The 22,632-nt window shown below is 44.6% G+C and overlaps 1 protein-coding gene across 2 annotated transcripts in view; it reads left to right on the top strand.

Annotated features, from left to right (window-relative positions):
* BRD7 (bromodomain containing 7) overlaps nt 1-22,632 on the top strand; it is a 361,283-nt gene that overhangs the window by 118,615 nt on the left and 220,036 nt on the right. For both annotated transcript variants that reach the window (XM_069215540.1, XM_069215541.1), the window contains 2 exons: nt 1,054-1,186; nt 19,862-19,934. In XM_069215540.1, coding sequence (XP_069071641.1) covers nt 1,054-1,186; nt 19,862-19,934 — 206 coding nt within the window. The remainder of the gene's footprint in view (nt 1-1,053; nt 1,187-19,861; nt 19,935-22,632) is intronic.

The following is a 22,632-nucleotide window of genomic DNA, read 5'->3' as shown; positions in this document are numbered from 1 at the left end:
TGCAATCAAGCGGATTATGTTACCCTGTAAGCATCTGTTTGTGGCATGTAGTGCTGTAGATTCACAAGTGCCAGCCCTCATCCCTGGACATCAGTGGCCATTTTCATACTCTCATATGCATAGACATCTCTTTACTAACACTCCATTCTCACTCAACTGGGCATTATCTCCAAGAGGAGGATTCTCTGCCTTGTGACTCAAGAGACTTCTTTGAAGAAAAACAACTTGCACACATCCGGACGCCACACTAAATGTCAGGAGTATACAGAGCGTGTCAATCTACAGCACTGCATGCCACAAACTGATGCTTACAGGGTTAGTATTATAATCCTTCTAGTAGAAACTCCATGTAATCTCAGATTCCTAACCGACCTTCCCATCCTCCCCATTGAGTGAACTGGACTTTTGTTCCACCTAAATAGGTCCTAAGTGTACAGATCTGTACACTGGTCAAAGCCAGTTTGCTGTTAGGCTGTGCGTCTGGAGTTGCAGACAGCCTAGATGTCAGTGTGCAGGAGTGACTCTTACAAACAGATTAGCATCTCACTTCTGGAGTGGAATGAAGTCTGCACATGGCTGCACAACGCCACCTACCGGAACACAGGGGGTACTGCTTAAAAGACTTTCTGGATACAGTCTGATGCCTGGGGAATATTCAGAACATGAGGAATCTGCGGTTAAAACGTGTATCGACAAGAAAAAGCATTACTGAAGGGAGGTAACTTGTTCACCTATTAGGAAGGGCCAATATGGGTTACTGAGAGTTAGTGCAGTGTTGGTGCTAATGGGCAATCACTGTGCTTGTATATGATGTAGCTATATGCTCCTTCTGATGTGCAGGAAAGTAGGCACACTTGAATTGTCTTGTTGTATTCCCTTTACAGATTTGCCACACTGTGATGAGTCAAAGAGTCAGTATACCACATGCTTTAATGAACTTGGGAATTTCGTTGTGTATATGAGGCACATGCAAAATTATCTGATATGTTGGTATTTATCTCAAATCCTTTATTTCTAGTGACATGTATCTTACCTGATCTTCATCTGGTTTAGTCACAGGAAAGAGAAAGATCCACTAGAAGAGAAATTGAGAAACGATCTTCTAGCAGCAAGGGAGCAAGAGCTGATTGATCTCATTATACGACAGTCCGCAGGAAAGTTAACAAGAAGAGCTGTGAACAGTGAGGTGAATATGGATAGTTTTGTACATAAACATTATTTTCTACTTATTTCAGTTTTTATGTTGACAATGAAAAAATCATTAAGCAGTGTACCTTTTGAATTGAGGAGTGATACATTTGTGTGATTAATAACCATGGTGTTCTTAGCACTTGTGGATGCAGATCCATATGCTCTGCAAACTCCTGTCATCTAGAGGTTGGTGTGGAATTTTTCAGTTTGTTTTTGTTAAAGAACTTTTTGGTTGTGATTACATTGTGCCCTCTCTGTTAGCCTACAATGCACCAGGACAGTGACTCCTCCTCAGATCGTTTTTTCTGCCATCCGTTTCAAATGTTCCAGTGTCAGCTATGGGACCAACAATGTTCTCCGATGAAACATTTGGTGCCAGGTCTTTTAAATAGTGAGTACGCAACTGAACAAAACATCACCCTGCATTGACTACTATTGGACTTTGACAGGGAATGGCATTGAGGATACGTTGTGAGGAAAACCAGGTAGCATCAAGAGTAACTGTTAATGGAGGGTGCTATAGAGAGAAGGCCTTTATAGTTTTTCCGCAAGTGTAACGCCAAATCCTCTTGATCCAACCAGTATCACATGTGCAACATGGGCCATCCCCGTTGTCGAGCTAGGACCCCACAATCACATCACAATAATAGTTTTATGTTAAACGAAACTCAAAGTTTAAAAACAGTGGCTTTTTAGTAGCTTATCACCTTATTTGAAATTAACCAAACTTTCAGTTAGTCAGCCAACATGTAGACCACACCCTTTATAGTTCTACTGTGCATCGTGTGTGAAAGGAGTCCCCATGAGGCTTGCTCAATTCTCTTCAGGTAAGTCCTTTTCTATCAGTTTTTTCTGACTGGCTTATAGTCTGCTGAAGGGGCTGAATAATGTTTTTGCCGCCTTATTTCAAAATGTCAGCTACTGCTAGAAAGAGTATTTTTAGATCCTGTGGTAGTTGTGGCAGATAGAGACTATAGTCAGATGATTCTCCTACATATTGTATTTATTGCCTCCACCCATCTCGAAAGCCTAAAGACTGGTAGACATCCAGTAAGTTTTCAACAACAACTTTAAATGATAGAGAGGCAAAGATGTCTCTTTCAACAAAAGCCCTGTCAACCACAATAAAATATCTAAATCTGAAGAATCTTATGCAGACCCAAAAACTTTCATGTCAGAAATTAGAATACCAATGACTCATTCCGTACCACACATCTCCAATTAGAATAACATAGCATCCACCTTCCAGGCTGCTAGGTTCTGATAGCTCTGATTATGAGGGCTGTTTGATCCTGCAAATAGCACTGGTCAATTAAAGGTTAAATGCCAAGAATATAACAGTGATCAGCAGTATCCTATTGTGGAGCCATATGATGGGTCACTTGATGAGCACTACCAGTCAAGACATTATGAACCTTTCGGTAAAGAGTCGCAACCAATTCATTGGCAATCGCACCAAGAGTAGGAATCCTACTATTATGGCCATAACCACCATAGTCAAGACACTATTCCGATAGTGATCGCACTAGTGAGAGACTTAAGATTAATGATGACAAACTAATAAAATCAGTTTCCGGATACGTACCTACAACATGGTTTGCAAATCAGACTCTGCAGAGATCGACTGCTTGTCCTCAAATGACTGAACCAATTGCACAGGTTGTTGTACCACCAGCACAAAGACCTCTGCTACTGTATTTTTTACACTTACCCACGCAGGTTTCACATCTGATGATGACCAAGATGAAAAAAAGCTCCTCACCAAGAAATCCTTGAGTAAAACGAATATGTGGTTCCATCACCGGTTTCTACAAAGACACTGCCTGTAGACTCTTCACCTGACGATATTGAAGAGTTTCATGCCATTATTAGAAAAGGCACCTTCCAGATATGAAGATGAAATGTTTTTTGTGCAACTTCAAAGATGAACCTAGGAAGTCAATAAGTTCAATTCCAGTTATGGATCACATATGGAATGAAGGTCTCAAGACTATGGAAAAGTGCAGCAACAGTATCAGCAGTGGTTTCTAGAATGGACAAAAAGTACAGGGCACCAGTCACTACACCCACACATTTGATAGGACATCCTAAAGCGGACCTAGTAGTAGTACACAAAGAAGATTGAGGAACCCTTCCACTGGCTGTACGGCACCCCCTGAAAAGGAAGGCAAATGTCTTAAAAATATGGAAAAAGAGATTCTGCTACATCACCAACAATCATCAGAGCTTCTAATGCCCATGTGATTCTTGGTCACTTTGACAGGCTAATGTGGTCTGATTTGATCCCAATTCTGGAACATCTATCAGAAGCTAAAGAGAAGGAGCAGCTAAGTATTCTGAGAGAAGAAAAACATACGTCAGCTGCATTCATAGAGGCATCTCTGGATCAAGCAATCTCAGTTTTCAGACAATTTGAGGGATTGGCTGTTAAAAGAAGGCAGGAATGGCTGTGGGGCACTTCACTTAGATCTCAAGTACAAAGCAGAATTTTGTAGATAACATTTGATGGGGACTCACTTTTTGATGAAGTGCTCAAAGGTATAAAGATAGCAATGGAAACCACCAGATCACTGAGAGTCCTTCAGCAACACAGTCAGCCGGCCTTTAATTTTACAGAAGGAAAGGATATCCATCCTCTAGGTGAGGGTTCCAGCTGTGCAGGTATCAGCTGTACCATGTACATTATGGACCATACTATGCCCAATATCCATATCAGAAGGGTTGTTGAAGGAAGGACATACTCCCTGGAACTGGGTAGTTCAGCACAATATGCCATTAACAACAGATTACCTACCGGGCAGGACGAGTTGGTAGATGCCCTCGTTGCAGTACACCTAAGTGCCACGAATGGGTAATAAATCAAGCCAAGATCCAGAATATGTTCAGAATGTGGGGCAAACCAAAGGTCGGTCCCTTTGCAACAGATGTAAACTGCAAATGCCAGGTCTAAGGAACCAGACCGAGGTTACCAAGGTTGTGAGGGAATGTCCTGTTGATCGCATGGTCAGCAACCTCTGCATATGCGTTTCCATCTCTTCCCATAATTCTGCATGTGCCAGCGAAAATACTATTCACACCTGCTTGGCCACAGCAGTTTGTTTCTGAACATCTTCTACTCTAGGAAGCCTTGCAGATTCCGTTGGAGCAACAACCTTCCGACCAGACCCATTGGCAGATCCAATATCCAGAGCCAGCACTGTTGATGCTTTACACTTGGCTCTTGAACATGTTGAATTTTCAAGTCTAGGTATTCCAGAAGGCTGCAGAGAAATCCTGGCACAAGCCAGATCTGTATCAACAAATAAGATGTGTTGTGCTAAATGGTGAAGGTTTTGTAACTGATGTGAACAACAGGATAATTAAGCAGTTCATGAAAGGCTTGGTCAGGTCCCCACTCACCCCTACGGGGTTTCGCTGCTCAGTGTAGTCCCCTCACTATCTTTTGCAAGCACCATTTGGACCGATTCATAGGTCAGGAATAAAATTCCTCTCATGGAAAGTAGCCATATTCTTGGCATTGATATAAGTCTTGAGAATCAGTGAAATACACGTTTTTACAGCGAAAGTACCATTTCTCCAGTTTTGCACTGGCAAAGTAATTTTGAGAACTAACCCAAAATGTATACCTAAAGTTTCTTCAGGCTTCCTTTTTATGAACCCGTTCTGTTGAAGTTGTTCTGTCCAAACCCAGCAATTGCACCAGAGAGATCCTTATGTTCAGTAGATATAAGATGTCTAAACTTTTACCTGGATAGAACAGAGTTTTAGGAAATCAGATCAGTTTCTGATCATCTTTGAAAACTCATGTAAGGCAACAGCCATTTTCATACCGGCCATAGCTAAAATGAGTTGCAGTAGTATTCTGCAACATTAAAGTGGGCAAAGAGACAACTTGTTCAACTAGAAGTGTATGAACCTACAGGGTGCTGTTTGCTGAAGTATCATTGATTTATATGTAGAGCAGCAACATTGAAGAATGTAAGCACATTTATGAGACATTTTCTACAAGAGACATTACACAAAGAAGCATCTGTAGGCCGGTTAGTGTTACATTATATGTTTCGATAAGGTGAGTCACTCTAAGATTTTACCCTCCATCCACTGTGTTCTGTTAATATGTACTGCTTGCTATTCTGATTCAAGCTTCTGAATCTATGAAAGATCTATTACTGGAAAAGAAAAGAGTTACTGGCCTGCAATGGTGGTTCTGCAGTATTAGTATCTTTCATAGCTTTAACTATTCCTTGACAAAAGTGATGCACAACATCTGAGGTATTTTGGCCTTACAGGGTTTCAGGGTTTTCATGTTGGTTTTCTCAAATTGGTTAATGTTTGGCTCATTTTAAATGATGTGACTAGACCACTAAATATGGGAAAATCCTTAGCTTGTCCACTCCGAGAAGACCAGCCTTACTCACTTCAGGTGACAAAGAAAAGAAGGCTCACATTTGAGGAGAAGATTTCAGGAGAACTCCAAGCCTTTCCAGTCCCCAAGAAAAGTTGGGTCAAAGCCACCAACCCAACACCACAGCCTTCTACCCCCTAGGTCTCGCACACCTGCAACACCTCCAGCACCTCCCCAGCCCTGCACACCATCAGTTCACCTCATCCACCTACACCAACATCTTTTCAGTCACCACATTCTTCCTTCAATTCAGGCCACCCAAACTCTGACCAAGGGAGCCCTTACAACACACAGGACCCATGCAATAACCTTTTATACCCAGAGATGGGGATGCCCTTTGAAAGGATTACCACATAGATACCCAAGATAATCGTGACAATAATCCCTATCCCTTAACTGCCTCCACGCCAGATGACATAACTGCCTACCAGTACATTATACAAAGGGCAGCACAGCTCCACGAAGTAAAGTTAAATGTGGTGGAAGCAGAGGACGAGTGGAAACCCTATCCAGTCAATCCAGAACCTCCCCATGCAAAAAAGCATGATGAAATGGGTAATGGATAACTTTAAGACCAAGTCAAGGTTCTTGTCATCCCCATGCACCAAAAAGAAATAGGTGTCCCCAGATGACCCAGTGTATATGAGGGGCAGGTCCTGCCAGACTCTCCGGTGGTACATACTGCAAGTAAAAGGGTCTCCAAGCGGGCATCAGGATGGAGACAAGGAGAGCAAGAAGGTTGATGCAGCAGGAAAATGGGTGGCTTTGGTAGTAGCCAAGTTGTAGGCAATGGCCAGTTCAGTTGGACTGCTTTCCACCTATGATAGCCACCACTTGGAGGAGATAGAGCAGTTGATCAAACCTCTCTGCAATGCCTGAACGTCTAAAGGGGCAGAACTGGTTGTGAAAAGGAAGATGATCGCTAGTGAAACTATCATGTGCACCCTGGGCTCTGCTGACCCACTTCCAGGAAAATGGACACCAGTATGCTCCTCAGAAACTATGCCTGAATAAGGGTATTGGGCTTTAGGCTCAAGGTGCAGCAGCTTCTAATCAGTGTGCCATTGGACAGGGAATACCTGTTTGATCGTCATTTGGATTCTGTGTTGAAAAAGATTTCTGAAGCGGCCAAGGCGATGGTTGTCATGCAGACATGCACGCCTAGATCTGCCTTCCATAGACAGGAGCCAAGAGGGGCCCAGAAATATCAGCCCCTGCTCACAGACTGCAGTATCCTCAGCAACCGCATTGCTTTCAGGATGTTCAGTGAGCCAGGTCATTTGATAGAGGCAGATACCATGGCAACATGCGAGGAGAGGTGGCTCCAACAGGGGAATCTCTACCTCTAAACAGTGACTCTTTTATGATTTTCCCCATTGCACCTGTCAGAAAAATATTGAGATTCTTCTGGTCACACTGGATCGAAAAATCCTTTGAGAATTTGCTGGTCTCAGTTGTACCAAAGGGGTACTGCATAGCGCTCTTCACCACTCCACCAAGTATACCACTACATCGCCCTTAAATGAGTCAAAACCACCTACTAGTACTGCAGGAGGAAGTGCAGGAGCTCCAAGCCAAAGGCATCGCAGAACCAGTAACCTCCAGCCACTGAGGTCAAGGAGTCTGTTCCCTATATTTCCTTAGCCCTAGAAGTAGAGAACTCTTCGACTGATCCTAGATCTCAGGCGCATTTCAAGATGGCCACTCTGCTAGTTGTCACCCTGCTGCTCTGCAAACAGAATTACGTGGCAACCCTAGGCATGAAGGACACATGCTTTTACATCCCCATTCATCCAGTGCACCACTGTTACAAGGGCTTTGTGGTGAATGGACAGCACCTCCAATTCAAAGTACTTCCCTTCTGGGTCAAAAGGGCAAAGGGTGTTTAACAAATGTCTGGATGTGGTGGCTGTCCATATGCACATAAATTCCATTAATGAGTTTCCTTATGTAGATGATCAGCTGATAAAGAAAAGCAACCAGCAACAATGCCTAGTACCCATTCAGGCAACAGTGGTCCAGATGTAGAAAATATTTCGGTCGCAAACGCTAAGGTTTGGACTTTGTGGCCAAAAAAACTGCTCTTAGCAATGTACTGAACCCATTTTAGGAGTTGATGTAGGAAAGTGACCCTTTTTGACATGGTTACCCTCGCTTTTGGCCGGGTAATTGTGCAGTTTTGACCGTAAGTTCACTGGTTTCTTGCTAATCAGGTCTTCAGTTCCAGATCTTTTTCTAAAACTGTCCAGTTGGCCATACCTTTGGCACCCCTGGTACTTAGGGCATAGTACCAAAGAGAGCCCCAAGGGCTGCAGCATGTATTCTGCCACCCTCAAGGACCCCTCACTCAGCACATGCAGACTGCCATTGCAGGCTGCGTGTCTTGTTGCAGCTAAAAGTGAAAACACACAGCCTGTGTGCTATGTTCCCCAACACTGCATGCAGTATATGTAAGTGACTCCTACAGCAGGCCTTACAGCCCTAGCATTAGATTACATGTGAGGGCATATCTGCAAGACATGCCCCTGCTATGTTTTTGTTGATTCTCAGACATAGTGAGTGAGAAGGGAAGCCATTTTAAGTACATGTGCTGGACACTGGTCAATACAAGTTCCCCAGTTACACGATAGCTTCACTGAAAATAGGGATGTTTGGTATCAGTCATCTTGTATTAATAAACCCTCACTGATTCCAGTGAGGTATTTATTAATACATCCACCTTAGAGGTGCCCCCAGAAAAACCTACTACGACCTGTGTGCTGGCTGACTAGTTCTAACTAGCCTGCCTCCACCAAACACCTTTCTGACTCCCCATGGATGCAAGCCTTTGCTCTCAGGTGGACAAAAAGAAAGCCTGCTCTGGCAAGGGTGTTAGCACATTGCCCCCACACCCCTAACAGGATGACCTGCAAATCTGCATTCCAAGGCAGTGCCACTGCCCTTGATATGTAGATCTGGCTTACCTCAAAGGAACGGATGCTGACCCACCCTGCCCAGTGCCCATTTGGCACCTGGACAGACATGAAAATTAGTACTCACAGAGGCGTGCCCACCTCTCAGGTCAGTCCCACTCCTAAGGTGAGCTGCCTGATGTTGACACAACTTTTGAAAGACTCCCATCTTGGTGATGGCAGAACTAGGAACTCTGGGACAGGATTATACCCACAGTAGGAAAGTGCCAGTTTTGGCATGGTTACCCCCACCACACACTTTTTGCCTGGTATTGATGCTAACTTGACTGTGCGCTGTGATCCTGCTAAACAGGCCCCATCACCAGTGTTCTTTTCCTAAACTGTGCCATTGTTTCCACAATTGGCACACCCCAGCACACAGCTAAGTCCCTTGTAATAGGTACCAGTGGTACCAAGGGTTCTGTGACCAGAGAGGGTCCTTAATTGCTGCAGCATGTATTGTGCCATCCTCGGGGACCCCTCACCAAGCCCATGACACTGCCATTGCAGATTGTGTGTTCTGTTGGGGAGAAAAAGGTAAAGTCAACATGGCACCCCTTCCATGGTGCCATGCCCACCAGCTACTGCCTGTGGCATAGGTAAGTCACCCCTCTAGCAGGCCTCACAGCCTTAAGGCCTAGTGCACTATACCATAGGTGAGGGCATAGCTGCATGAGCAATATGCCCCTACAGTGTCTAAGTCCATTCTTAAAGCTTGTAAGTGCAGTGTGGCCATATCAAGTACATGGAGTGGGAGTTTGCCATTACGAACTCCACAGCTCCATGGTGGCTTCACTGAAGAATGGGAAGTTTGGTGTCAAACGTCTCAGCAGAATAAACCCACACTGATGCAAGTGTTGGATTTACTGTAAAATGCACCCAAAGGGCACCTTAGAGATTCCTTCTGTATTTTAACCAACCCTCTAGTGTAAGGCTGACCAGTCTGTGCCAGCCTGCCACTAACAGACAAGTTTCTGACCCAGTGGGGTGAGCGCCTTTATTCTCTCTGGAATCAAAAACAAAGCTTGCCCTGGGTGGAGGTGCTTCAGCCCTCCCCCCCCCCCCTGCAGGAACTGTAACACTTGGCTGTGAGCCTCAGAGGTATGAGCCTCCTGTTACAGTGGCCCATTACATTGCAGCTTATAGAGATGCCTTCCCCCTGGGACCAAGTCCCACTTTTGGCTGCAGGTCCAGTGGGAAAATTAGGAAAAACAAGGAGGAGTGACCACTTCAGATGGGACCACCCCTAAGGTGTCCAGAGCTGAAGTGACACTCTCCTTGCAGAATCCTCCATCTTGGTTTGGAGGAGAGGGACCGATAGTGATAGGAATGTGCCTCCCTCCCCAAAGGAAGTGGGCACTGGAAGGGTGTAGCCATCCTCAGGGACAGTAGCCATTGGCTACTGCCCTCTGGCCCCTGAAACACCCCTAAATCTAGTATTTAGGGACTCCCCTGAACTTGGTGACTGCAAGAAGAAGGAAGAAAGAAGGACTGCTAAATATATAAAACAATTGGCCTGGAGTTAATCATTGAGTGTGTGTCTCATTTCTTGACTGTGTGTGTGTGTACAACAAATGTTTTGCACTACCCTCTGATAAGCCTAACTGCTCAACCACACAACTACAAAAGAGAGCATTAGTATTATCTACTTTAGCCTCTGTTAAGCCTCTGGGGCACCCCTGGACTCTGTGCTCACTGTACCTCATTTTGGTATAGAATATACAGAGCCAGCTTCCTACACCCACTTCCCACAGGAAGTTGTCATATAAGGGGTGTAGTGACCCAAAGGGTATGTATGTAGCCCAGGCTACTAACCTACACTTCCTGAAACATCCCTATATTCAGTTTTTAGTGGAGGCCCTTGCACCAGGAAATCAGATCCCTGCTGACTTGAAGGATACTTCAGAGATGAAAAAGGCAAGAACTGAAGATGACTGACTCGGATCCCACCCTGCCAGCCTGCCTGCTGACTTCGACAATTGTAAGCAAGACATCTTGTCCTCCAGCTGATGAAACTTCCAAAAGCCCGGGAAGACTGTCAGCTTTTGCCCCAGCACAAGGACCTCCCGTGGAGTAACGGTACTTCTCCCCTGCATCCTTGCAAGCACCCAAGAAACACTGAAGAGGACTCGGGACTGACAAAACCCGATGCCGGACAGCACCCCTGCACCAGTGCCCTCTAGCCTGAGTTGAAGGGTGCCAGTGTGGTCCCCAGCTTCTCCAGAGATAGTCGAACATGGGTTTCCCCACTGCAACCTTCAGACTGATGGCTGCAGCCTCTTTGTGCAGGACTTCCAAATAACGATTCCTGTCCATATGTATCAATGATTTAGGACCGAAATAGCGGTTGCAAACCATTAAAAAGTTGCCAACACCCAGATGGGGTGATAACTCACTCACAAACAGGAAGGGCATTCCTGGGGACCCCTCCCGTATTTGTGAATGATAAAAATTATTTGGGTGAATGCAGTGGTCCATGGGACCACTGCAAACTCTTTTTTTCTTTTTAATTACTGACCTTTTTTTTTTTCCTTTTGGATTGCAATTCAAGGAGATTTTTCATTTCTGTGTCGACAAGACAGTTGAATTACGCACTTCATTACAAATCCAGAGGGCACGTGGCGTTCACCTGTTGTTTAGAGGGCATAATGTTTTACATTGATAGAACTAAACCCATCTGAATAATAAAACAACTTGTTTTTGCTTTAGTAAAACCCCACCTAGGAAAGCTTATTTCCAAAGGTTGGATAGCCAGATGGATTGTCAAGTACATCCCAACAACCGCAAAAAAGCAGCCACTATGGTCTTCTGAGTGAAAATTCCCAATGTAGTCATGTGCAAAGCCGCTACATGAGAAACACCATTCACATTCATCAAACACTACTCTGGTGATGTACAGGCCCACCGCGAGTCCTTGTTTGACTGACAGTTATAAGAACTTTCATTTCAAACATCCTCACCCTCTGCACGCTAGCCTCCCCTAATGGGTGGAGCTACTTTACAGTCTTGCAGCTACACATCCTATGAATGGAAAATGTAACCCTGTAACTACTGGTTGTAGTGCTGTAGATTAACATGCGTTCGCTATCCTTCTTAGAAGCAAGATATTTGGTATAGGTACCGCTTCACAATGTACAGTACACGTATTATGTGTTCCTTCACTGTATGTCTCTACTATTACTCACCTGACTGGTAGAAAACAATCTGAGAAAGGGTGTTTTTGTCCTTGTGGCCTAAGGGTGTGGTCACAACACCTTGTGACCACAAAAAAAAAACAAGTTGCAAACATCCGTATAGCAGTATGCGGAGTATTTGAATGTGCAGCATTAATAGTGATGACATATAATCACAGGATAAGTAACATTTCCCTTACAAGTACAAAGTTTTACCCAGGTGGTATGGTCATTGGCCCTTGTATTTGAAAGCTGCCTTCAATGAAAACTACTGCATTGCCCAACCTAAGAAACAAATCAAAGCCACAGAGAAGGTACATTGTCTGTAGGAAACACAAAGCAGCGTCTCACAGAGGCACGGTGTCTAGAAATTGACTCTTCATATATAATACAGTGCAGACTATAGATAACTGAAGTTAATAAGGAGTTGTAGAGGTTCAGCCTCCACTGCCTTCTCAGGCTTTTATGTCAAAGTTGGAGCAGCAGGAGTGACCAAACCATATTTGATGGGGGAGGCAGAGAGGACACGCAAGAGGAACCTTTTAAAAAAAAAAAAAAAAAAAAAAAAAAAAAACTACAGTCAATTATTTGGGATACCAGTTGGATATAAATTACAAATCATTCTATATATTTGCACACCGGAGAATGCTAAGGGTTAGATACTTCTGAATTCTAGGATGCTGATATTCATGAGCACTGAATGTCTCATCCTTTGTGATAGATCATGGAGCACTTTTTCCCCCAAGAGGAAACTCTTTTAAAAAAAAAAAAAAAAAAACAATTGAATTAAATTAACCTAGAACTAAGCCTGTCTTTAAATATTTGCTTTATTTTCCTATATTTCTAGGGTTGTTTTTAAAGAAAAACATTAAATGTCACAATAACATTTATTTTTAACAAAAAAATACTTCTAAGAGTTTTCAAAGACAAGCCTTAATTTTTTTTAAACAGGAGAAAAATGACAAGCGGAAAGGGATCTACAACTGACACTGTGACTGCCACAGGCAATCCTCAACGCACAGCCCTGCAAGTTGAATGCAATGTTTTTCCACGCTCCACTGTAGAATCCCTGAGCATTATGATGTCTGTTCTTCTTTTGGATGTTCTTTTTTAACCTTTAAACTGTTTTGACAGAGCACTGCTAATATGATGTGCTTTTCTGTATTGTCTACCCAGTTTTTTTTGCTACCGTTTTTTCACTACCGTTTTTTCAGCAGTTGTAACTTTTATTTTGGTGTCAGTGTAAGGAAATGCCTTTTTGTATGGTCACCTCCCCAGATTTGTTTTTTGACTGATGCTGCTGGTTTTTCGACTCTGAGTACTGAGGCCTGCTAACCAGACCTCAGTGATAGGGTCCTGATCCCCAAAACATGCATGTTACGTAGGCTTGCCCAGTTGGCATCCGATAGCTTACCTGTAAGTCCTCAGTATATGGTACCCAGAGCCTGTAAGTTAGAGAGGAGTCACCCCAGGGACTACAGCATTGGTTATGCCACCCTGGGTGTGACAAAGGTAAAACAAGTCTCCCAGTCTGCCACTGCAGACTGGAAGAGGAGTTTCAAACTGCAAGACCAACTTTGCCATTCAGCTCCATGGCAAAGTCAAATGTCCCTCTGAAATATGTGTAAGTCACCCCTATGGAAGGCTTAAATGAGCCCTAAGGCTCGGTGCAGCATATGTCATGGGCAGAAAATGTGTTTTACATGTTCTGTCAGTAAAAGCATGAAACCATTTTTGTTACTGTTGAAGACTTTGTTGCCCCATTGGCGAGTGCAGGGTTACATGCTGATTCCTCAGCTGTGCTAACTCCTGTACGGTGCAACCAAAGTTGATACGCCAAGGTATCAGACAACTCGTTACATTAAGCCTGACTTGATTTTCAGGTTGAAATTAATTTTGCAAGTTAAAGTGTACAGCATTAATTAAGTTGTCACTTTTTGCCTTCAGTCTCCTCTGCCCTTAACGATTGCACATAAAGCTTGAACCTGAGACATACTTCTGGCCTCTTGGAGAGATGTGCTTCCGACAATCAGGAAAGGAGACAACCGGGGCCTGCACTAGAGAGAGGTGCAGGAAGCCACACAGGTTTTGGCCCAAAAAGCAAGTTTCAAAGCTGAATCTGCCTTTGAAGAGAAAATGGGGAACACTTGTGAGAGGGACAGTCCCATTGTTTAGACCGATTAACTGCCTCCTGGGAAGAAGAGAGGAAACTTGTTGTGAAACCCGTTTTTCAGGAGCATGCAGCCACACATATAGATTGGGCTAGCGAGCTCTGGACGCAGTGAGGGGGGTTCTACCATCTTTGCAATGGGAAGAATGGTGATTCCTGGGATAGTCAGGTGCCACACTTCCACATCCTACTATGAGGGCACTTTCTGTACATAAATAGGGCACCCCTAACACCCAGAACTCGGATTTCGTCTGGACTGGAAGAAGGACTGCTACACTGCATCATGGAACTGGGAAAGATAGGCTGCACCCATGTGGACTGCACCTTCTGAACCTGGTGGCTGGCAAAAGAGAAGGACTCTGCCTGCTGTGTCCTGCTCAAGGAGAAATAGTCTATAGAGACTAGCTAAAGCCAAGAGACTCCAAGGGTCAGTTAGCTGACCTCCTGTTCAAGTACAAAGACACTCAGCAGAGAAGCTTTCTGGGGCAATTTGGCAGCCCAGAACCTTCAAGCTGCCACTGCTGTGCAACACCAGAGACCAGGTCAGATACTGAAAGTTGCCCCTGAGTTTGCTGAGCCCAAGAGAGTCGTCAGAGTGTAGTGTGGTCCCCTAGAATCAGAGTTATCAGCCAGGGATATATTTGGTTGTGACCGCAAAGCTGGATGACTGATAGCCCTGTGATGACTGGGCTTCAGCCAGTACTTCGAGAGACATCAACCCACTGACCAGGACCGACTCACCCTCCTTTGCGGACTAAGGAGTATCCGCAGGAAGGCTCCCATCAACTGCATTGCATCCACAGCACTCTTGAGCATCTTCAGCATCCTTCAACCTTTGCATCACGACCACTTCCATAGGAATCCATTACAAAGAGTATAAAGTGCCTGAAACTGCCTGAAAACTGCCTCACCTGTAAAGGCAACTTATTCAAAAGGCCTTGCTGGTCCCCCTGACTGACTCCCTACTGGAGTTGGTCGCTTAAAGTGACAGCAATACAGCTAGCCCATTTTTTTGGTGAAAACGTTTGTGTCAAATTTGTTGAATTTGCCAATGTTTGTTCGTGGGTGCATGAAATGCTTTGATTTATTATCCCTTGTGAATTCTTCATCTCTGGAACCCTCTGGTGGATCTTTTTCATTGTGTCTTGTGTAGTCTATTTTTATAAATTGGTGTTGGAATTCTTTGATGTCTTGTTGATTTCTTCATTTGTTTTGATGCTGTTTAAATGTATTACACTTTTTCCTTTGTGTAAGCCTTGGTGCTCTGAGCCACAGGTACTCAGGGTTGAGCTGAAGATTTGGCAAACAAAACCTACGGGTCCTAAAGGGGTTGGTAAGTGTATTACACAGTGATGTTGCACAACTAAAACCTTACAATATGCTGCATTACCTCACAAAAAGGATGCCTTCACATTTTGTCAAATGCCCGAAATGTGGCAGGGAAAATACAAAAAAGGACATCCACAAGCTCTGTCTTGTGGATTCTGGAAAATGACTATTTGCAGCAGTGTCCGTTCTGTGTCAAAATGGCCACTTATAAACTGTGAGGGCATAAAGCTAAGGGGAAGAGACCAGTCCTGGTAACTCCCAGAAGCTGCTTTTGGAACAAGAGGCATAGATGAACCTAGGGGAGAATTTGTTTTGAGCTCACCCCTATTTGTCTATTCTTTTGACTCTCACTCAAGGTATAAATAAGTAAATAAGAGCAATCATTAATCTGACTGCTTTCAGTGCTTCCGTATGCCATTAAGGAAATCTGTCATGCTCATAGGGTTGACATGAAGATATTCAGCCTCTGAGTCTTCAGTTTCAAGAAAAATGCCATAATGCATGCTGACGTATTCAGTGCCATAACATAAGATATTGAGAAGTTTAGCATCAAGAAGATGAATGTCGAGGTACCAGTGACGTACACAGTCGAAGTCTATGACATTGACATGTGACGTCAACCTCTTTGTATGTTCCAGATCAAGTTCTGTGATGTCTATTGACATGCCATCATCCCATTCACCCTGAATCTGAGGCCTTTTAAAAAAAAAAATCTCTTTATTGGTTTTCTATATATAAAAACATGCACTTTTACAAGTACACATGGTGCCAAAGCTCATGTTAATCCTTTCAGGCCAGCAATACACTGATCATATCCATCCTCATTACCCAACCAAGACTGCTGTTTATGTTGAATCAGAAACACTGAGGCCATAACTCCTATCCCTTAGCTGCTGCAGCCTGAGTCCAAGGAGACCATATTTTAAGATATTTCTTGTGTACCCCTTGGCTTTACATACCAAAGCCTCAAGGGCTGCACATTGGTTCATTCAATTTGTCACTTTTTGAAATTAAGGAGGCACAAGCCTATTGCCAACTATGGGCTGTATCACTTTTGGCCACTAAGTGTCCCATGGTTACCAGCAATCAAGCCCCCCTGGGACCCATCCAGTGAAACCATTGCATCCAGCAGGCCCACCTTTAGGTCCAGATCTATTGGTCTGTTTAGAACATCTCATTTTGCAGTACGTCATTAATGGCTTTCCATTATCATGCAATCACTGGGCACTCCTAAGAGGTATGAATGAAGGTCCCAAGAGAAGATTTACACCTGTGGCACACTGGGCTTGCTTGTCTTTCCATTTGCCAGAGTCTGTGTGAGGAGTAGTAGAATTTATGCAGGTACTTAAATTCTACTAAGCGGACTCACATTGATATCGCCAACTTACATTGTACCATCCTTGCTTTAACCTATTCCTCCTCCTGCAGGACCCCAAATATGACTGTACTTTTTGCATGAACAAAGGGACTGGGGAATTATTAGTAAGTGATTTGTGTAGTGTGGTGATGCTCCCTTTCCCAAGTGTGTCAAGTATGAGGTGGCCTTCCAGCGGATTGCTTTCTGAGAGGGAGGCAAATTTGTCTAGAGGTATGTCCAAAGCGCGTTGTAGCTGTAGGTAACGATAAAATTGTGGCCTATGGAGATGGCGGTGAAAGACTGCCACCAGGTCCTGCAAGGATCTAAAGACACCACCCCTCCACACATCTCCCAACACGGAGAATCTTGAGAATGTAAAGGAATCGTGGGAGGGAAATTATTTTTAAAAGTGCTCTCCTCCTGCCATGGTCCGTGGCAATGGCGCCCACGTCTCAGTCATGTTTCGTCCTGCTAAGTAAAGGTGCCAAATATAAGTCCCAATACATCTGTTGGGTCAAAGCCACAGTCATACCCAGGTTGAACAAACTGTCTCCCTTCAGCTGGAGTCCAGCATTAGTCCACCCTCCATGCAACCTTATAGCCCCTCTTCACCAGTACCAATACTGACTTCCCCCACTTCACCTGGAGCCCAACACGTCACTAAAAAGCCAAGGAATTTTCATCAGGTGGGGTTTAGTGGTCACAGGGTGTTGAACAAATAGGAGTTTCTGCATAAAGGGAGACCCTGTCTTCCAGCCCACTATGCCACCAGAATCCCTGTATTCTAGCATCTACCCTGAGTAGCTGCTCCAGGGGCTCCACCACAAGAGCGAAGTGCAGTGAAGATAGCGGGTATCCCTTTCAAGTGACCCACTCTATCCAAAAGGGAAGAGAGAGAATTCCATTGAACCTGACCTGTGCTCATAGGTATTTAAGGGTTTCTACCCTGCCAGTGAACCATGGGCTCAACTGCATTTTACGAAGGACTGTTAACAGGAAGGTCCAGTGGACGGAGTTGAATGCCTGCTCCCCATCAATTAACAGCACAGCACTGTCTTCCTGCAGTTTGTCTCTCCGTGCCAGTGCCAGGTGAAGGCGACAAAGGCAATGTCTAGTGTTCCTCCCAGGTAAGAAGCCATTTTGGTCCAGATAGACCAGCAAGCGGGTCAGTCACTAGTCTTGTTGCTAATATTTTGCTAAGTATTTTCACTTAAACAATTATTAATGTTATGTGACGATACAATGTGCATTCCTTGTTGTGGGAAGGTGGTTCTGGGCTTGGGGATTACCATCATGGTGCCTCTCCCCACATTTCCTCCCCCCCCCCCCCCCCCCCCCCCCCCCCACCACCACCACCTTTAGATCAGGAGGGATTCTGCACCTCGCCAGGGCATCCTTTGATAAAGTCAGCAGATGAGGGGCACGCACAGAGGAGTACCCCTTAAAGATGTCGGGGGGGGGAAGCTATTAAAGCCAGGTGCCTTACTTGATGTCAATAAATCAAATAAGGTACACACAGTTCCAAAAATGCAGGAAGATTTCTTTTAAAGGGTGGTTCAGCACTCAATGGAAACAGAGTTCTTCGAAGCAAGAGCCCTCACTCACCTTCCGGTGACATGCTTCATCATAGGGCCAAGCTCCTCGTCAGACCGGCACTGCAATGCCTGACGGGCCCCACACGGGGGCTCTTTGCCGGAGATCTTTTTGAGAATGATGCACAACCGGTCAAAAGATAGTGGGATAGCGGCTTTCAGGCTTCCTATGGCATAGTTGGGGAAGAGACAGCACCTCCATTGTGGTCAAAGTCATCAAAAAGGATGTCATGTATATGGTCACTGAAGGAGTGTTTGAGAAACCGCCACAGATTTAACCTGGGTAGACCTTGCTCTCTACCAGCTGGTTTCCTGACTGTCACCACCATGGGAGAATGGTCTGAAAGACCCCTGGGAAAGATCTGTTTCTGATGGATACAACTACCTGTGGATTCCTCACCTATTGAATACTCCCCGTGCGCCAACATTCAACGGAAATCTTCTTACTAGCTTCCGCACGTCGACGAGGACGTCACAATTGCCCACGCGACGCCGTCTGACGTCATACAGGCGGTCCTCGCCGACGTGCCGACGTCAGTACCAACATTTTTTATGTGCCCCTGAGACGAATAGGCCATTGAAACAATCAAACATATAACAATATTTAATAACATCAAAAGATAAAAACATCATTCAAAAATGTAAAATGTTTTTTTATTTTTATTTTAGAACATAAACACATAAATATAAACATTATATCTGAAGGCCCTCAAATACCAAGAGGAGCACACCCAAGGATAGCTTGGTAAGACCAGAGAGGCAACGGGGAGGCGGGAGGGACCGTGAGGAATCCACAGGTAGCTAATGTATCCACCAGAAAAGTCATTACCGAAGGTAAGTAACTCGTTCTTCTGATGGATACAACTCCCTGTGGATTCCTCACCTATTGAATGGAGTCCCAAAGCAGTACCGCACTCGGTGGAGGGTGCCTGAATGGTCAAACCAAGAAATCCTGCAGCACTGACCGTCTCTGAAATCTCTGAATTTAACAGCCTCTGTCCTCAATTCAGTCAGTTGAATATTTCTTCAGTCATTTAAACCTTCTTCCAAACAATCTTCCCATTTTTCACCAAAATTGATGGATCATTGTTCTTTAAAACTCCCTTTTCCCACAACTTAAGAGTTGCTAAAATAGTCTGTGTTGAGACAGAATGATTGCCAATAGTGAATGCAAGAAACAGCTCATTCAGGCAATGACTAAAGGCTTCAGGGGCATCAACTAAGTTAGAGGAAGGCAGCAGGAATTTACCTTGCTTACATTGAGGTGCATGGTACTCTTGCTTTGTCACTGTCTTCTCTTCATTACTTATGGTAGAAATCCACTCGGCAAAAAAAAAAAAAATAATAAGTACTGGTCATGCTTTCATTCCATTCAGTAAAGCTAGCATTTGTTACTTTTCAGAAGAAAATGTGTGCTAAATAGTAATGAGTACACAGATACATTCTATTTAACACCCATCCCTAAACTCTTCACAAACTACATGTCTTTTGTGTGATTGTTACCACACAAAGCGTCTGGCGAGGCACTTCCAACAGCTCATCTTTTTAATTTACCAGCCTGTGACTGCACAGTTTCTGGTTTTAGTGCAGGCAGTTGCAGCTCCCAGTGTGTTTTCTTTAGAGGCTCTCAATCTTGTAAGAATCCTGTTTGAATTGGTTGTGTTAGTGATGAACGTTTTTATTTTGTTTCTAGTTGGAGTTTGAAAGGAGACGGTCTGATGGAACAACAACCCTAGGAGTTCTCATTCCTTCTGATCCTGCAACAGGTAAAGGTTTCTTTTATGTGTAAATGCCTGTGCACGTACATGATATGCTCTACATGAGAACAACCAACATTGCAAATTATAATCTATGCGTTTTTCATATTATGAAGGTGCTCCTCATAATCAGGATCCCAGCATAATTTCACAAAGAGAAATACACTTCCAGAAAATCATGCTTCTGATGAATACTTCTAACCGTACATTCTTCATCTTGGGGATACCCCCCAGGTGTTAGATTAGATCCAGAAACTTTTCAGCAGTACCTATGTACACAGGAAGGTGACGTCATGTGCCTATGCGCTGGCATCGTTTTGCTCCAGAAGTGACATATGTAACTGCATATAAACATCACACATGTGCATGGACGTGTGTTACTTTCATTTTGCTCCTTCAGGCATATATCCAGATCTTATCCCTGGTCTTTTCAGTAGAGTCATCCTCATAAATTATCCAGTGTGCAAGGGAAATGTCAGCCCCTAAAACAACAGGGTTCAAACCATGCTGGGACTTTGTCACAGAAATGTCTGTGGCGGACCCCCACAATGTCTGTTTGTGGTGCCTGGGTTCCTATCATGATGCCAACAGCGACTGCACCCAGATGAACCTAAAAGGCATTCGAGAATGCACAGCCTCATTCGGACAGCAAGCATAAGAACACTCGGCTGCGTGACTTGGGGAAGGTTATGTTCCTGTTAAAGTTCTTTCCACTGACTGTCCTCATCGTGGTTGAAGTCTTCGGATAATTCGAAGAAGGAACATAAAAAATCTAAGCAGGAAACATCCTCTTTCCCCCATCCTCGGACTCCAGAGAACTCTCAAGTGTGACAGTGTGCTGCTTGGCCTCGCTCTTAGTCTCCATTTGAGCTAATTCCACTCCTTATCCTGATGCACGCTGTCTTTCCAGGTCTGTCGAGGGAGCTGTGGCAAGTAGAAGCCTTTACAACTAATTGCATGGGACGGGCCATGGGCACCAGTGTGGCTTTCCATTCCCAGGCCTGGGTGACAGGCGACAGGTTTCTCCGGCGTTGTCTAGGCATCTTTAATAGCCATCTCCTTCGACGGATCCCGCCTTTATGGGAATGAAGATAACTCAGCCTTAGAGTGCTTTAAGCACACAGCATGTTCTGTTAACTTGTCTGCACCAACAACCCAATTCCCACCAGCAACTGTGCCCTCTTGGTACCTACTGTAGAGGTTTTTCTGTCCATGAAAGTCAAACACCTCCTCCAGCCCACCAGGCTTTTCATCCATTTTGTGGCCGAGGCCACAGTTCCTGTAGACCACGCGTTCAGCAGGGACAACATGTAGCTTAGTTCCCCACCCCTTCAGCTGCCTATTGTGTCTTTCCTGGCACACATCCACCCTGTCAAAGTCAGGATCCGCTGTTTGATACAGCAGTGGCAGGGCCATCACAACAGAAAACTGTGTTCTGTACATTGTCTACCTGGGCTTTGCATTTCCCTTCCTTTTTGCCCTGCTGCTCAATCCATCACCTTCAGTGTAGCTGATGGAGGACCATCTTGCTGTCTTCAGCAGGAAGTGTAGTCCCTTTTGGCCAAAGGCCCTTTTGGCCAAAGGGTCATAGAGAGGTTTCCGTTCTCACCAGTAGGAATTGGGTGCTACTTCCATTACTACCTTGTGCCAAAGACTGACCGAGGTCTTTGTCCTACTTTAGATCTTCGATGGTGACAGGATGCTTATTTTAATATAGCTATCCATCAGTCCCACACTAGGTGCTTACTGTTCACTGTGGGTTAAGAGTATTTTCAGTTCACAGTGCTCTCCTTTGGGCTCACCATCACCTCTTGGATATTCACAAAAGTGATGGCGGTGGTCAACACTCATCAACGACGTCCCCTACATCAAAAATTGGCTGCTGAAGGCAAATTACCCTCAGACAGTCATCAACCACCTCCAGATGACAGCAAACCTCCTATCATCTTAAGGGTTCATTATCACCAAACAAATATCACACCGGATCCTTTCACAGATGCACCTTTTCATTGGAGGTATTCTGGACACTATGATTTATTGTGCCTTTGCCCTGCAAAGGAGAATCCAAGACATTCATACTATAGTCCAGATGTTTCAGCTTCTGTCCTGGATCTCAGTGTGGATGACTGGGATTGTTGATGTCCAGCATCCTACTTGTACCACATGCCTGATGTCACATGCAGGCTTTGCTGTTTGACCTGAAATCCATTGGGCCCATTATCAGAGAAATAGAGGACTGCAAAATATCTGCAGTGGTGGCTACTTGAACGCATTTGGGACAGTGAAAGACCCCTCTTCTTACCTCACCCAGAACTGACGATTGTCACAGATGCATCACTGGTAGGCTGGGGTGCCCCTCTGGGAGACTTGGAGATCAGAGGACTCTGGTCTCTGGTGTAGACTCAACTCCACATCAACTTGTTGGAGTTGAGAACAATTCGCTTGGCGTTGAAAACAATCATGCCTACCAACAAGGGACCACTAGTGCTGGTGTTCCGGGGCAATTCCACCTCCATGTGGTACTGTAACAAGCTGGGGGTTGGGGTTTTGGACCCTATGCTAGGAGTGATTGCACCTGTGGAAGTGTCTGGATCTCCACGTGATTCCCTTGGTAATGAACCACTTGGCATGAGCTTTAAAAACAAGGGTGAATGAACTGAATCACAGGTGGCTAGCAGAACACAAATGGCAGTTACATCCGGTGGTG

Source organism: Pleurodeles waltl, chromosome 12 (genome assembly GCF_031143425.1).
Source record: "Pleurodeles waltl isolate 20211129_DDA chromosome 12, aPleWal1.hap1.20221129, whole genome shotgun sequence".
Classification (NCBI taxonomy): domain Eukaryota; kingdom Metazoa; phylum Chordata; class Amphibia; order Caudata; family Salamandridae; genus Pleurodeles; species Pleurodeles waltl.
Note: the sequence above shows the minus strand (reverse complement) of the source record. Positions and strands in the feature narration are given on the sequence as shown.